We start from the raw sequence: 16,699 nt of genomic DNA on the forward strand, positions 1-16,699 counted from the left end.
ATAAGCGGCGTCTAAAGCAGCTCCATTCATTTCTATGGGAGCGGGGATACGAGCGCTCCCCATAGAAATGAATGGGCTGCTTCTTTCACTCCGTGCAGTCCCATTGAAGTGAATGGGGAGTGCCGGCGTGTACGCTCCGGCATGAGCAGAGCTTGCCGTATACGCCGGCACTCCCCATTCACTTCAATGGGACTGCACGGAGTGAAAGAAGCAGCCCATTCATTTCTATGGGGAGCGCTCGTATCCCCGCTCCCATAGAAATGAATGGAGCTGCTTTAGACGCCGCTTATTCTGAACGTGTTTTACGTTCAGAATAAGCTAGCGTTTACTCAGTGTGAATGCACCCTAAAAGTGGTGTTATTCTAAACACAGAAAAAAGCTATTATAGTTTATATACAGCCTAAGGGCAGGCACCAAAATGAAAAAAGGTTGGGGGTACTTGTGCAGATTAACAATGGTTAATAGGTAAGACAGTATCTACAAAGGGCTGGTCGACAGCCCAGATGTAAAAGCAGCTGAATGAAAGGTCAATGTAGTGTCGATTAGAAAGACATAAGTCAAAATGTGCTATAGTGCGCTGTAAAAATCCTCAATGTGAAGCTTCACGTGGTTCATCTGTATGTCAGCTGCATAGATAAATAACTAGTTATCCTCGGTTATGTAATTCTACTCTTAAACCACAACCTTCATACTGTTCAATAGATTCTAGACTTTCTGCATCCCACCTCTACATCTTAACATTTATTTTTGCAGGACTTTTTGCACATTAAGAAGTCAATATTTACAGCTAGGTGGGAGACATGATCAAAAGACTTGGGCCCTCCTGCAACAGGACAAGATAAGACATATGGATCAGGACTTCACAGACCACCATATAATAATAGCAAGAATGGCTGCTACAATAGCAAGGACAAGGGTTAGGATGCAAATCTTCTTCCGTGATTTTTTCTAAGGGAAGAAATAAAAGCAAAAATAGGAGTTATTCATCATACACTGCAAAGTTTTACAAAACAACTACCAAGGTCAAGCATTGCCAATCACTTACATGGCTCTTATAGCCAAGCAGTTGAGCAGATTTTAAAGTGTAACTCCCATATTATTTATTTTTTATGCTATACTTTATTAATCTATTAAACTTCCTTTCAGTAGAAAAACTGTAAGTTTCCCACTAGCAGTTCTATAAGCATTGCCAGGGCGATTCAGTCTGAATGCATGTACTCTATGTACATAGAGCTGATGCATTTACCATGAAGGGGGGGGGGGGGGGGGGAGACGAAGGGAGGGCAGGTCACTTCAAATAGCATTGTTGATTTTACCTAGAAAAAGGGTTCTGGCATCATAAGAAAGCAGAGATTCTCATATGCGGTCAAGACTGAAGTACTAGCTTAAAATAATTAAAGATATCGCTAGTTAAAACTCAATCGGGAATGTGATTTTATATGCGGCATGAACTGCTACATATTAAGCTGAAGTTCCCAACTGTGTTTTTAACTAGCGATATCTCAGGTTCTGTTCAATCTTGGCATCATATGGTGGTGTAAAACCGAAGATACAGCCATTTAAAGTGACCATCCCCTCTTTGATAAATGATTCAGCTCTGCATCATATTCATAATACAACTGTGTACGGACTTTCCCTAGTAACAGCTCAATTAGAGGGTGCCTAAGGAGAACGTTACAGCCTGTTTTATAAATAAAAAGTAAGATTGGTGATTATTTTTCTAATATTTACCCTAACACCCCTTGATACAATTGTGAAAAACACTAACTGCTCTGGAACTAGAATTGTCCATAAAAAAAAAAAAAAAAACCACTATCAATGTAATGTTATTTGTAATTTCTGAGTAACCCATAATGCCTGACTGCATTTTTTTTGAACAGCAATTCTTCACATCAAAGGAAAAAAAAAAAAAAAAAAAAAAAAAAAAAAAAAAAAAAAAACTTAAAAACCAGCCTCATGAAGCTGAATCCACAGCTTTAACATAAGCAGAATACAGGTAGTCCTCGACTTACGACGTTGATCCGTTCTTGCGGCGTCGTAAACCGAATTTCGACGTAAGTCGGAAACCTACCATACCGACGCCGCGTAGGAACGGATCAACCCCCCCCCCCTTTAAAATAAAACCCTGAAACAGAATGTGAAACTTACCGTACGGTGCAGGGTGGGCGGGCGGGCATTCAGGCCTCCTCTTCCTCCGATGTTCCGTCCTCCTCCTCCGGCGCTCGCAAGCTGATAATGGCCTGGGCGCATGCGCAGTAGCCGTAATAGAAGCATCATGATACTGCGCATGTGCCCTGGCCATTAACAGTTCGCGAGCGCCGGAGGAAGTGGTCAGGACATCGGAGGAAGAGGAGTCCTGAATGCCCGCCCGCCTACCCTGCACCGTACGGTAAGTTTCACATTCTGTTTCAGGGTTTTATTTTACAAGCTCACTTGTAACAGCAAGCTGCCAGCATTGATTTTCCGCAGGCTAGTCCTTGCTAGCTGGGAGTGCTGGCAGTTTTCTGTTACAAGGGAGCTGTCGTAACCACGAAACGTCGGAACCCGAGACCGTCGGAACCCGAGGACTACCTGTATGTTGGCACTATAGAAGTAAGCAAAGTAAATAATAAAATAAGCTGCTACTTAAAGTACACTCAGCCTCTGTCCCCTTGCTTTTAACAAAGAAAAAAAAATAACTATATATCTATATATATATATATATATATATATATATATATATATATATATATATATATACACACATACACACTCGCTGGCACCCGCGACTCCGTCTGCGGTGATTGTAGAAGTGGGTATATACAGGCGCGGGTAAGGTTTTTGTACTGTGTATAAGGTATGGGATATGAAATGTAACTGTGTATCTTGTTTTTCAACATTAAAAGTTTATTGAAAGTTTTACAATTTTTACAAAACCAGAAGGGGGAGGGGAGAGAAAAGGGGAAGGGGGGCCAGGGTGGTGTAAAGAAATATTAAACAACGGCAAAATTCGGGGGACGAGGAAAGGGGGGTAGGAAGGGGGAGGTAAGGGTGCAAGGGACAAAGAAACGCTCTGTCGCAGCAGAGTTCCGAAACAAAAAACAGATATATAAACCTAGAAAACATCGGAATATCTATTGCCAGATAAAGCAAACAGAAAAATATACGAACAGACAGCACAAGGGGACACTACACAGGGGACACAGAAGGGAAGAGGGAGCGGAAATCGGCAGAATAATTGAAATGGTTCCAAAGGAGCCAAGTCTGCTGATGTTTGGTTTCGTCTTGGTGGAGCTCAGCCACCAGGGTCTCCATAGTTCGCAGGGCAAGAATCTCACTTAGCCGTGTATCTTGTTTTTGCTATAATTCTGAGAGCACATGAGACTTTTGTGTTGAATGTAATTTGTATTTCAGCTGCTATACGGTGTTGGTATAAACTGTACATAGTGTCTTTGGGATAGAGGTATTTCAGGTTAATATACTTCAATATACGACATTGTATGATTTGTTATTTTCCGCCAGTACATGTAAGTTTTGGGCACAGGATACTCTCGAGCAGCCACATAAAGTCTGGCCCTGTGCATGACAGTTTAGTAACTCCATGCGCCTCTTAGTAATAGCAATTAACCCCATCATGTCCCTCACATTAACCCTTGTGTAAGAGTTACTGATATGTGAGAGACTTGGAGGTAATAGTTAAGTATCTTCATTATTGAGGTTTATTAGTAACCCTTATATGAGGCACACAGGGGTTAATATGAGGGACATGATGGGGTTTATTCCTAATGTGAGGCACACAGGGGTTAATATGAGGGACATGATGGGGTTTATTCCTATTAATGTGAGGCACATGGAGTTACTAAGACTAAACTAATAACTCCAAATGCCGGACATTAATGAGAACAGTAATCATAGTTACACCCCTGATAGCATGTATGAAATCAATTTGTAATGCCTAATAGTATTTATAAATGTGGGAACACCCAGTCCTGTGATTCTGTACATTGTACACTTATATACATATGGGTGTGTGTTATTCCAAAGATCAACATCATTTTCTATTTTGCAATGCTGATTTGTTTCAACATCTGTATGAGGAATATTCTAGAATAATAAAGCATAGAGCTTCATGCAGTATACGCAAAGCTCAGTATTTTAGTTTACATCATGAGTGCCATTGTCACTTAGTCCATGCAGGACTGTGCAGCTAGACAGGCTTTTAATACAACAGTTTTGCATTTCTGTTAACTTGTTTGTTGTTGCTTATATAGCGCCTGCATATTCCTTAGCACTGTACAGAGGTTACATCAGTCCCTGTCCCCTATTTACTTTCCTTACCTCAAGTCACACACTGGGGTCTATTTCATTGGAAAACCTTAAACCTACCAATAGTTTTAGTGTACTGGAGGAAACTGAAGACCCCCAACATACATGGGAGAGAACATACATCATCCATGCATATGAGTGCTGATAAGGCATTTACCGTATTTTCCGGACTATAAGACTATAAGAAAATTTGGGGGGAAAAGAAGGGTGTGTCTTATAGTCTGAATGTGGCGCCTGGCATCCGCTGTAATAGAGAGGCGGAAGCCGGCAAGTGATAGACACCGGCACAGGTGCCGGGGCCTGAGACATCGTTGCGCTCCTCTGCCCTGCATGAAGCCAGCAGCGGGAGGAGTGATGCTATTCTGCTCCTCTGTCCCCCCGCCGCTGGCTTCATGCAGGGCAGAGGAGCGCAGCGATGTCTCAGGCCCCGGCACCTGTAGCGATGTCTCAGGCCCCGGGACCTGTGATAGCGTCTATCCCTTGCCGGCATCCGCCTCTCTAGTACAGCGGATGCCGGGTCAGTATCGGCGGCCCCTTCTCCCCCGGGGCCGGTCCCCACTGGCCCCGTACCTGTAAAGTTGCAGGCCGGCTCCTGCGCGGCGATATCGCAAGAGCCGACCTGTTTGGGTGAGAGCCGGGAGCCTAGTGAAAGCTCCCAGGCCTGTCACGGCTATATATTAGTAGGGAGGGGGGGGGGGGGGGAATAAAATAGTAAAAAAAAAAAAAGCTTTAAAAATATATAATAAAAATATGAAATAAAAGTTCTAAATCACCTCCTGTCCCTAGAAAAAAAAAATAAAATATATATATATATATATATATATATGTAGAAAATCATATATCATAAACCACCGGGTTTTTTTTCAATACAAGGTGATCTAAGAAATAGATATTCCCCAAAATGGTATAACTAAAAAGTACTTCTGGCCCCGCAAAAAAAAAAACACTCTATGCATCCCCGTACAGCTGCAGGGTCACCTGTCAATGTGGCCTTGCAGCTGTTACAAAACTACAACTCCCATATATTAAATATTTTACCAGTTTTTGCTTCAAATTTTTTTTTCCCTATTTTCCTCCTCTAAAACCTAGGTGCGTCTTATAGTCCGAAAAATACGGTATACACATGGTGTCTCCTACTGTGAATTCTACCACAATACTCTTTGCTTTAACATGTTTTATATATTTACACCATGTATAAAAGACAACTAAAAGCATTCCAAATAGATCAATAGAATAGAATAGAAGCAAAAACCACCAATGCTTAAAGGAGACATTGATGACCTCTCCTTAGGATACAGCATCAATATTTGATCAGTAAATTCTGATGCCAAGGACCCCCACAGATCAGCTGTTTCAAGAGTTTGAGGTGCTTAGGTGGCTCCATTTCCTCTCCTTAGGCCAGTGGCATCACATTCATCTGTCACATGGCCATGCTGTAGCTCAATCCCATATAAACTAAAGGGACTGAGCTGTAATACGTAAAACGGTCACTATAAGCAATGAAGAGGCCACAGCACTTGTCTACACACAGCAGCGCTTTCAATCAGCTGATCCAAGATGGTTCTTTATTCAGACCCTCACCAATCTGATATTGATGACCTATAGATTGTAAGCTCTTGCGAGCAGGGCCCTCAGTCCCATTGTGTGAAATGACTTTCTTTGTAATGTATCTTTCTGTCTGTATTTGAACCCTACAAATTGTACAGCGCTGCGGAATATGTTGGCGCTATATAAATAAAATTTATTATTATTATTATGTACCTGTGTGTTTTTCAGTGTCACTTTGCTAGTAGCTTCCTCTTCTCCTCAGGGAATGTTAGCAGGATGCAGACCACTATAGCAGGCACAGACCTGAGCGATTAAGCTCCACCCCCTGGGTTTCCTGCACCCCTCTCAAAGGGAAGTGTCCTTACGCTTGAGCTCTAGCAGCCCACTGAAGAGACTCGGACTTCATTTAACTCTTGCAGGTCCTGGGCTGCTGGTGTGCCAGTGAAATATGGCAGGAGTGCCACACTTGGCATGCTGACCTCTGCTGTAGAGGGTAATATGAATTTTGTGGCTTGCTATGGTCCAAAGTGTGTGAGATTGCAGAAATAGTGATGTGAGTTTGGGTTTTGTGGGGGTCCTGGGAAAAACGTATGTGCGCTATTGTGACGAAAAGTAGCCTATTGCGCAATCGAGTGTAGTGACTATGTTTGTGGAAAATTTCAGCCAAATCGGTGGAGCGGGCTTTGCGTGATTAAGGAACAAACATCCAAACACACAAACTCACAAACATCCAAACTCACAAACTTTCACCTTTATAATATTATATATATATATATATATATATATATATATATATATATATATATATATATATATATAGCAGTAGAATGTATTAGAAAATTAGATAGAGGAACTATGCAGTCTTTCGAAAGGACTGCAGCTTCTGGAGCTTACCTGGTAATACGCCGCTCTCTGTAACTGCTCTGTACCTCTTTCTACATGAACTTCTGCACTTTCAACATTAGCTTCTATACTATCTGTATGTTAAAAAGATTACATATTAGATTTTCAGATAATTCATCCAATTAATCATTTTAATCCTAAAAAAGTCAACTTCCCATATCACATGCTAATGAAATAAACAAACTCATTAAAGGTTTGCCAAGAAAATATAATCAAATTCTTTTTTCACCTATCATCTCTCCTTGGTCATGGATCATTACTGCCAAGTCTTTAAAAATCTGATTCACATCAAGGATATCTGCCTGAAGGAAGGAAGAAAAAGTATTACTGTATGGTATCTATAGCTACATTTACAGAAAATCTTACACATTAAAGTAACAATAGTTTAATGAAACTGAACAATATTTATTTGGTAACGTAGGCATGTAATAGCATTTCACCTCTAATTTCTGGATGGCACTCTCTCTCTCTTTTATCAGTTCCAAGTCCTGCTCTGTGATTCCAAGATCTTCCACTTGGTTTTGCATCTGGTTCCACTCTTCATTACTGTAAACAAAAAAAAACCCAAAATCAAAGCATATGTTTGTATATAACAGAATATGTTAGTATATGATATGACGTTGTACATGTATGTGTGATTCTATATAAAATATCTCTTTCACACACATAGAGATCTATTTCTGTCAAGACTAGGTACAGTGGGGCAAAAAAGTATTTAGTCAGTCACCAATAGAGCAAGTTCCACCACTTAAAAAGATGAGAGGCGTCTGTAATTTACATCATAGGTAGACCTCAACTATGAGAGACAAAATGAGAAAACAAATCCAGAAAATCACATTGTCTGATTTTGTAAGAATTTATTTGCAAATTATGGTGGAAAATAAGTATTTGGTCACCTACAAACAATCAAGATTTCTGGCTCTCACAGACCTGTAACTTCTTCTTTAAGAGTCTCCTCTTTCCTCCACTCATTACCTGTAGTAATGGCACCTGTTTAAATTTGTTCTCAGTATAAAAAGACACCTGTGCACACCCTCAAACAGTCAGACTCCAAACTCCACTATGGTGAAGACCAAAGAGCTGTTAAAGGACACCAGAAACAAAATTGTAGCCCTGCACCAGGCTGGGAAGACTGAATCTGCAATAGGCAACCAGCTTGGATTGAAGAAATCAACTGTGGGAGCAATAATTAGAAAATGGAAGACATACAAGACCACTGATAATCTCCCTCGATCTGGGGCTCCACGCAAAATCTCACCCCATGGGGTCAAAATGATCACAAGAACGGTGAGCAAAAATCCCAGAACCACGCGGGGGGACCTAGTGAATGAACTGCAGAGAGCTGGGACCAATGTAACAAAGCCTACCATCAGTAACACACTATGCCGCCAGGGACTCAGATCCTGCAGTGCCAGACGTGTCCCACTGCTTAAGCCAGTACATGTCCGGGCCCGTCTGAAGTTTGCTAGAGAGCGTTTGGATGATCCAGAAGAGTATTGGGAGAATGTCCTATGGTCTGATGAAACCAAACTGGAACTGTTTGGTAGAAACACAACTTTTCGTGTTTGGAGGAAAAAGAATACTGAGTTGCATCCATCAAACACCATACCTACTGTAAAGCATGGGGGTGGAAACATCATGCTTTGGGGCTGTTTCTCTGCAAAGGGGCCAGGACGACTGATCCGGGTACATGAAAGAATGAATGGGGCCATGTATCGTGAGATTTTGAGTGCAAACCTCCTTCCATCAGCAAGGGCATTGAAGATGAAACGTGGCTGGGTCTTTCAACATGACAATGATCCAAAGCACACCGCCAGGGAAAAGAAGGAGTGGCTTTGTAAGAAGCATTTCAAGGTCCTGGAGTGGCCTAGCCAGTCTCCAGATCTCAACCCTATAGAAAACCTTTGGAGGGAGTTGAAAGTCCGTGTTGCCAAGCGACAGCCCCAAAACATCACTGCTCTAGAGGAGATCTGCATGGAGGAATGGGCCAACATACCAACAACAGTGTGTGCCAACCTTGTGAAGACTTACAGAAAACGTTTGACCTCTGTCATTGCCAACAAAGGATATATAACAAAGTATTGAGATGAAATTTTGTTACTGACCAAATACTTATTTTCCACCATAATTTGCAAATAAATTCTTACAAAATCAGACAATGTGATTTTCTGGATTTGTTTTCTCATTTTGTCTCTCATAGTTGAGGTCTACCTATGATGTAAATTACAGACGCCTCATCTTTTTAAGTGGTGGAACTTGCACTATTGGTGACTGACTAAATACTTTTTTGCCCCACTGTATAAATTACTTGAGTAGAACCAAAGTTACATGATGTGGGTAAGATCTATCAAGACCACAATTAAAAGTGCCAGTCTACGGAAAACTGGCATAATTTTTTTTGAATCTGGGCTGATGTCAATGCCGACACCATGCCCCCTTTTAGAAAGTGGGAAGGGCAGCGTACAAATGGAACTTGACTTGGCAATCTTTGGTTTGGCAAAAGCAGTCATGGTCAGAATTACTATGTAGCTGCAGCCCAAAATTTAAAATTTAAGTTTGACCCCCAAGAAGACATCTTGGGATTGAACACTGGAGTGGTGTTAAGGCCATGGAACTCTACTTATTTTAGAGTTTATATCTAGTATTATGAACTTGTCCCACTTTAAGATTTCCTCTATTAACGTCTGCTCTTTACACAGAAAGTCTTGTGTTCTGCACTTACTTGTCAAATGAAACAAGTGGTTCTTCCTTATGCCTTTCATCATTCTAAGTAAAAAGTAGAAAAAACAAAAAATAAGTCAAAGGGAAGTTTCACACTATAGAAATACAACTAATAATAGATTAAGAATGCTGTGGCAATGGTTTTCCTAGGCACATATGGCATCTACCGATATTATTAAATAAGAAATTCACTTAAAGAGGCCCTTTCACCACCTCCACCAATTCAATTCCTTAACATCTGTGAACAGGCGCTACTCCATTGATTCCAGCACAGTTAGAATTATCTCTCTAGCCCCCTACCATTCCCAAGTAATAAACCCAGATACTCTGATGCCGGATGTTCTATTTAAACTATGTAATGTCAGAGAGGAGGGGCGCAATCAGAGGGAGCCAGTATCAGAGCTTAGAATCACACCCCTTGTCTGCTCCTACCTGACACCACCCTCCTGACAGTACTTAAATAGCATATCAGGCACCAACTAACAGCATTGATTGCTTAGAAATGGTGGGAGCTAGAGAAAGATTTCCGACTGTACCAGAATCAGCAGAGCAGCGCCTACTAGTTGATGTAAAGAGATGGACTTGTTGGAGGTGGTGAAAGGTCCTCTTTAAAGTGCACCTCCAGTTACAAACAACTTTACATAAATAAATAAATAGTACAGGTGAATATTAGAAACTTTGGAATATATCTTATAAATAAGTCTTGTTCTCCAATTTTCAGGCAGTTACTCTCTACATATAAGTCTGTTAAGAGGGGAGGGTGAGGAGAAGATAGCACACACAGATAGCTACTGTCACTATACAATAAGATAGCTCTTTTGATACTGCTATGTTTTTCAAGTAAGACCTTCTAACTCCACCAAATGAGCGATTAAATCAGTTGACTAGCTGGAAGCAGCCTCCTCCATGTAACTTGACTGTAGTCTGCAAGTCTAATAATCTGTGTGCTGGAGGACCCTTTTCTATATGGTAAGGACACATATCTAGTGCAGTAACTGCACTATGACAATGCTGATCTTTATTATGGTCCAGATCACTGAATTTATTAGAACATGGACATCTTTTTTTACAATTGCGCTGCCCAACTAGGCTCAGAGGTTTCCATTACTTTTCAAGCCACTCCTGACTTGAGCTCAAAAGACCGCAACAAGATCTGCAATAAAAAATGCTGCGTTTCTGCAACGTACTGTCACGGTGGATGTTGGGAAGGGGTTAAAATTTTGCTCAAATCTTTATTTATTCAGTGCACAAAAATGGAAATGAGAAAACTGGATAGGACTAAACATATATCAGTCAAGTGTTTATAATAAAGACAGGATTCCACCATTAGTCCTATTTTTTTATTTTTTTTATTTTTTTTTTATGGACATGTCTTGTGTGCTAACCAAACACATGTATGTTGCGTACTAAAAGCTAAGGCTCACATGACGTGTCACATAACCAAAACCACGTTGGCCCATGGATGTATTACACAAGACTGATTCATAGACTATACCATTGTGCAGAAAGACGTCTGTGATAATATGATACATGTATGTGAGTGGAATTTTAAATAAAATGTATATTAGTATAGAGTTTGCATGTAAATGCATAAAGTTTTACAATATCCCATTCTAAAAAAATAAAAACTAGAATAACCCTGTAAGTTGTGACACCACCAGCCCTAGTTCACCCTCACTGCCCAAACATTGAAGGAAAAGTCGTGAATAGCCTTCAATGATTTTCTCTTCCTGTTGCCATGAGCAGGAGGCTGACAGAACATTCAACAACTGCAATAGGGTTTGTTAACCATATCTTTCTGTATACATTTTCAGCTCTCTAAGGCCTTGTTCACATGGTGGAATTTGTCACCGATTTTGAGAATGATTCCTCCTAGTTTCTGTCCCCCTTTGATTTAGTCTCAGAGCCCTAAAATGGGGCGTAACAATGGAAAGCACTTGTAAGTGACAAAAAATTTGGATACTGTTACAGGGGAGCTAACATTGTACCTTAAAGGGATTTTCCATTCTCAAACATTTTTGTCAAATATGTCAAAGATTTGGGTCCCATCTAAGGACCTATACCGTATATATTCGAGTATAAGCTGACTCGAATATAAGCCGAGACCCCTAATTTTACCACAAAAAAAACTGGGGAAAACTTATTGACTTGAGTATAAGCCGAGGGGGGGAAATCCACCATTGCAGATAAAAAGTCTGGTCATGTGCATTGCTGCTTAGTAACTCCATGGGGATCATGGTAATAGCAGTTAACCCCATCATGTCCCTCACATTAACCGCCTGTGTGTCTCACATAAGAGTTACTGATATGTGGGACATATGGAGGTAATAATTAGGTATCTTCATAATTAAGGTCCTTCATTAGTACCCTCATGTGTCTCACATATTAGTAACCCTTATATGGGGCACACAGGGGGTTAATATGAGGGACATGATGGAGTTAACTGTTATTAATGTGAGGCACATGGAGTTACTGAAACTAAATGAATAACCCCAAATGCCTGACATTAATAGGCAGAGTAACTAAAGGAAGGTCCCTGTGTGTGTCACGTTACTGTAGCTTCCTCTCCTCCATACAACAGACATCTTCCATAAGACACAATGAATCCTGGCCACTCATCTGCAGGGTAGATGCTAAATCCTAGTGTGCTAAAGGACCTCTGATGATGTCATGACCATGTGATCGGATCTGGTGTGGGCGGAGCTACTAGGATTTAGACTCAACCTTATCTGCAGATGTTACATACCAGTGGCTACAGGACCTTTGATGACATTACAGTTACATGACCTCATAACAAGCCAATCACAGAGCAGTAGCACTAAAGGACCTCCCCCTTCCAGTTTTCTGTGCTCCGTGGACCCTGACTCGTGTATAAGCCGAGGAGAGCTTTTTCAACATGAAAAATGTGCTGAAAAAGTCGGCTTATACTCGAGTATATACGGTAAGACATCCTAAGGATTTCAATCAATATTCAACTTCTTTAAACACCATAAAAGGGTCTTCCGGGTAAAATATTTTTTCTTTTATTTAAAAGTCTGTTAGTGTTATTAATGGGTTAAAAGTGCACCCATATACTTTTAGCAGTGTTTTAAGTGATTTCTCAGTGTCTGGTATGTTCTGCATTTGTTTACATGTGTAGTTTCCTACTATGTAACCTCCTGTGTACCTGTGCCGCTACCTTCATGTCACTGCTCCTCCTCTCTCACTGTGTTACACTCCCCTGCTTGTCTCCCTAGCTAAACTACACTAAACTATCCCGCCCTAGCTAAGCTAGCTATCCTGACCACTGATAGCCCCCATCCCATAGCATCAAACTTACTTAGCTTCCAATGTGGGAGCCTACTCCTCTTCCCTGTGCACAGCCTGAAAGTAACTGTGAGACGTGCAGTAGAGATGGATTGCCATCTCTACTGCGCATGTCTACAACTCATCTTTCAGTTCTCGCTCGAGGAGAAGAGGTCCCATTCCGGAAACAAGAAGAGACGCAAGTATTGATAGGGATGGGGGGGGGGGGGAGGAAGGGAAGTACTGGGTTTTTTTTTTGTTTGTTTTTTAATTGATGTATATTAGAAGTTAGGTGGGGGGAGGGAGTTTAGTTTATAGGTAGAATTTAATTTTATCCCGGACAACCCCCTTAAGTCTTACATGCAGTACATTAAACAAGGGATTTCCCAAGACAAATACTGGACTGAACTTACAGACAGACGGGACCCAGCTCTGGCACGTGCAACTGTCTCTTTCTCCTTTTGTGACACTTGTCTCTGGACAGCTTGGAAATGGTTCAATGCAGCAGAAAAATCATTCATAAGACGCTCCTTCTGCAGTTTTTGCTGACGCTAAAAGAAAGGATGATAAAGAATTGATATGGTCTTAATTCACGTAGTATTTATTATATTGTAAGTTTAATAATACGAGAAGGTTACCTGCTCTGTGGGAGACAATGGAGTGGGAACGGAAGCAAGATCTTTCAAGTAAGTGTTGGTTTCCTTGGCCAAAACATTAGTGGAATGCTGAATCTGTTGACTGCAAATGGGAAAAATAGGAATTAAACCTTAATATTTTATGAGAGATGCACACTTAAGGAAATCATAAGCAGGACCTACAACTTACAGGTTCTGTTGGAGTTTACTAGAATCTTTACTAGTTCCAAGCTGATTTAACAAGGTCCGAATCTGAGCAGCTAAAAAGATTAAAAAGAACACACTTTAAAATAGGACAAGCTAAAATACAAGAAAGCAAATCAAGCACAAGTTAAAGGGGTTTTTCCAGGATTTGCCTTATGATAGGGTGAGCAGCCATTCTAAACTGCTGCAAACACAGTGGAAGGAGCTGAAGGCAGATGGTTTTATTCACCATGTAGGTTACTGCAGATCAGTTCTCATTTACTCAGACGCCTGATGAGAAAAGCTAATTGTTGGGGGTGTCAAAACCCCACAAATCAGAAAGTAATGACCTATCCTCGGTGACTAGCACTGGTCTCTAGGATAAATACCCACAGGCAGCCATCCATACATTTCTCCCTGAAATAAATGGTCATTTTTTACCACTGTACCTGGAGCTTAGTTTTCTCCGGTCAGCACTTATAGGAATTTTCATAATCAATGGCGAGATGGCAGGAAGTAGATTGATTTCAATGGTAAAAGCAACTGCTGATGGTCATCACATGATGGCTCTCCCGACACATCAGAGTATTTGTCATCAATAACTACTTGTACTCCCCAGAATTTATAGAATTCTGGAGCAGCTTTTCTTAAAACTCTACATTACATTACAAAAGAAAAGTCTGTGTTAAGCTGGTCATACCCAAACTTTGGAGGTGCGCCATGCAGCTATCCAACTTATGATGGAATTGTTCATATGAATCCGTTCACAAAAAAACCACCATCAACATTAACAAATAAACTGCTAGATCAGGAGAGCATTTAGTTAAGAGAAAAAAAAAAAAAGTGCAAGTTGTACAATGATCTTGCCAAACATGGATATCTAAATGTCACCAATGTTAATCTAATGTGTATGCCATCTGTTGTAGGAGTGTCCCTATACTACCCAAACAGACCTGACCATATCAGACTGCACGGACACACCCTACTAACAAGAGCAATGGTAACACCTAGTTGTCAATTTATTTTAGCATCTCAAGGAGGAATAACAGAGGGATGTTACAGCTTATAGCACTGAGAAAAGTTTCTCCAGAATTATTTCAGGTGGAATACAAGTTCTCACTATCTGACATGTGAGGAGAGGTGACAAATATGAAAACAGGTGTGTTGTCCACCTTCACACATTCATGCGGCTCTACGGCTGGTGAAGGTTATCTGATTTCTGCCGCTAGCAGAGCATTACAGGAACAGTGGTCATTTGTAGGTCAGACATTTTCCATCATAAACAAAGCCTTGTTCTTCATGCGCACTACTAGCACAGGACTACTATTATGATCACAGGATCCATCCCTTTAATTGGGACTGATCACAAGATTCACCACCAGTGAAACAATGAATGGGCTGTAGATAATATCATATACAGCACATATAAGATATAGCTATAGCTATGGATATATATATATTACACATGTATCATGGAAGCTGATAGCAGTTGGGATGTGGAGCTTTCCTGTATCACTTCCTGACCCTATAGGTGTGGACACCCAGGCGGCAGCTAAAACTATGTACACAGGCTTCCCTAGAGTACACGGTCATCCTTTACAGCAGTCACACGTGAGGCCGGTGTATTGGCCCTATGACATAGGTACAAGCCCGGAGATTCCCAGGCCCGGTGACAGATCATAAGACCGCCCATCCCAGCTGTCACCAAGACAACGCTCCCGCTGTACTCACTGTTGTTGGTGATCCTCTGGATATTGCCACTGCATGTCTGGATGATGCCATTAAAGTCTCGCCCCCGGGCTGAGTTGTGTGGCCACTGGCCGGACATGATGCTATCTGCTTGGCCTGGATCTTCTCTGTCTACCGTGCCGGTCACAGGAATAATGCGCAGCCGCACAACAACGCCCGAGGGTGAGATGACGTCAGGGTAAGGCGTGGCCAATCACCATCCGCTGTTTCGGGACGTGCCGTGATGTAGCAGTAGGCGTGGCTATGGATCAGCTGATTAGGCCTTCGTACTGTATGACTACTTGGCTGTTCAGACTTGCAGTTCTCTGGAGTTATCAGCATTACTAATAGTTGCGGTATTGGCTAAGGGTCCCTTCACACGGTCAGTATTTTGCACCAGTGTTTGATATTTAAACCATGGAAGAGGTACATGCCTGTCCCAGTTCTGGTTTTGACTTACAAATTCTAGTGCAAAATACTGACCAAACACTGACTGTGTTAAAGTGGCCTTATGCAAGGTTTTCAGTATGCCGAAATTTATAATGTGAAGACTTGCTGCTTTCCTTTCATGTGAATTTGGGTTCTTCAAACCTGTTCACATGTCCATTAACCCCATCCCACCACAGCCAGTTTTTGAGTTCCAGACAAAGATTGATTTTTTTTTTAAAGGGATCTTATCATTCAATCACTTTTTATCGTTAACACGTTGGAATAGCCTTAAGAAAGGCTATTCTTCTCCTGTCTTTCGTTGTCTTCTCTGCCGAGCGGTTCGCCTAAAATCCTGTTTTTTGTTGATGTGTAAATGAGTTCTCTCGCAGCACTGGGGGCAGGCCCCTGTGCTCAAACAGCAATGGGGGCATCCCCAATGCTGCTAGAGAACTCTCCAGCGCCGCCTCCATCTTCTTCTGGAATGAGGTCTTCACCGCGTCATCTGGCAGTGGCTTGTAACTTCTAGGCCTAGGGCAAAGCTGACTGCGTATGTCCGACAGTCACGAGAAAATGGCCGCTTACAATACTGTGTAAGCGGCCATTTTTCTTGTGGCCGTGACCATGCACAATCGGCTTTGCCCTAGGCCCGAGGCCTTAGAAGTTACAAGCCACCGCCAGAAGACGCGGTGAAGACCTCATTCCAGAAGAAGATGGAGGTGGCGCTGGAGAGTTCTCTAGCAGCATTGGGGATGCCCCCATTACTGTTTGAGCGCTGGGGCCAAAAAACAGGATTTTAGGCAAACGGCGGCGCAGAGAAGACAACGAAAGGTAGGAGAAGAATAGCCTTTCTTAAGGCTATTCCAACATGTTAATGATAAAAAGTGATTGAATGATAGGATCCCTTTAAAATCTGTCATGTGTCACTCCATATGGTAATAATTTTGCAACAATTTAACTCACCA

At 41.5% G+C, this 16,699-nt stretch overlaps 1 protein-coding gene across 1 annotated transcript; it reads right to left on the reverse strand.

Annotated features, from left to right (window-relative positions):
* Nucleotides 1-293: 293 nt before the first annotated feature.
* On the reverse strand, nucleotides 294-15,472 carry STX12 (syntaxin 12). The gene is made up of 9 exons (XM_075264448.1): nucleotides 15,312-15,472; nucleotides 13,588-13,657; nucleotides 13,401-13,500; nucleotides 13,176-13,313; nucleotides 9,479-9,522; nucleotides 7,197-7,302; nucleotides 6,986-7,058; nucleotides 6,748-6,830; nucleotides 294-948 (listed from the first exon to the last, which is right to left on the reverse strand). Exons 1-9 carry the CDS (start codon nucleotides 15,406-15,408, stop codon nucleotides 853-855), a joined length of 807 nt encoding a protein of 268 aa, XP_075120549.1. The 5' UTR covers nucleotides 15,409-15,472; the 3' UTR covers nucleotides 294-852.
* Nucleotides 15,473-16,699: the final 1,227 nt, after the last annotated feature.

The sequence above is a fragment of the Leptodactylus fuscus genome, chromosome 2, assembly GCF_031893055.1.
Source record: "Leptodactylus fuscus isolate aLepFus1 chromosome 2, aLepFus1.hap2, whole genome shotgun sequence".
Classification (NCBI taxonomy): domain Eukaryota; kingdom Metazoa; phylum Chordata; class Amphibia; order Anura; family Leptodactylidae; genus Leptodactylus; species Leptodactylus fuscus.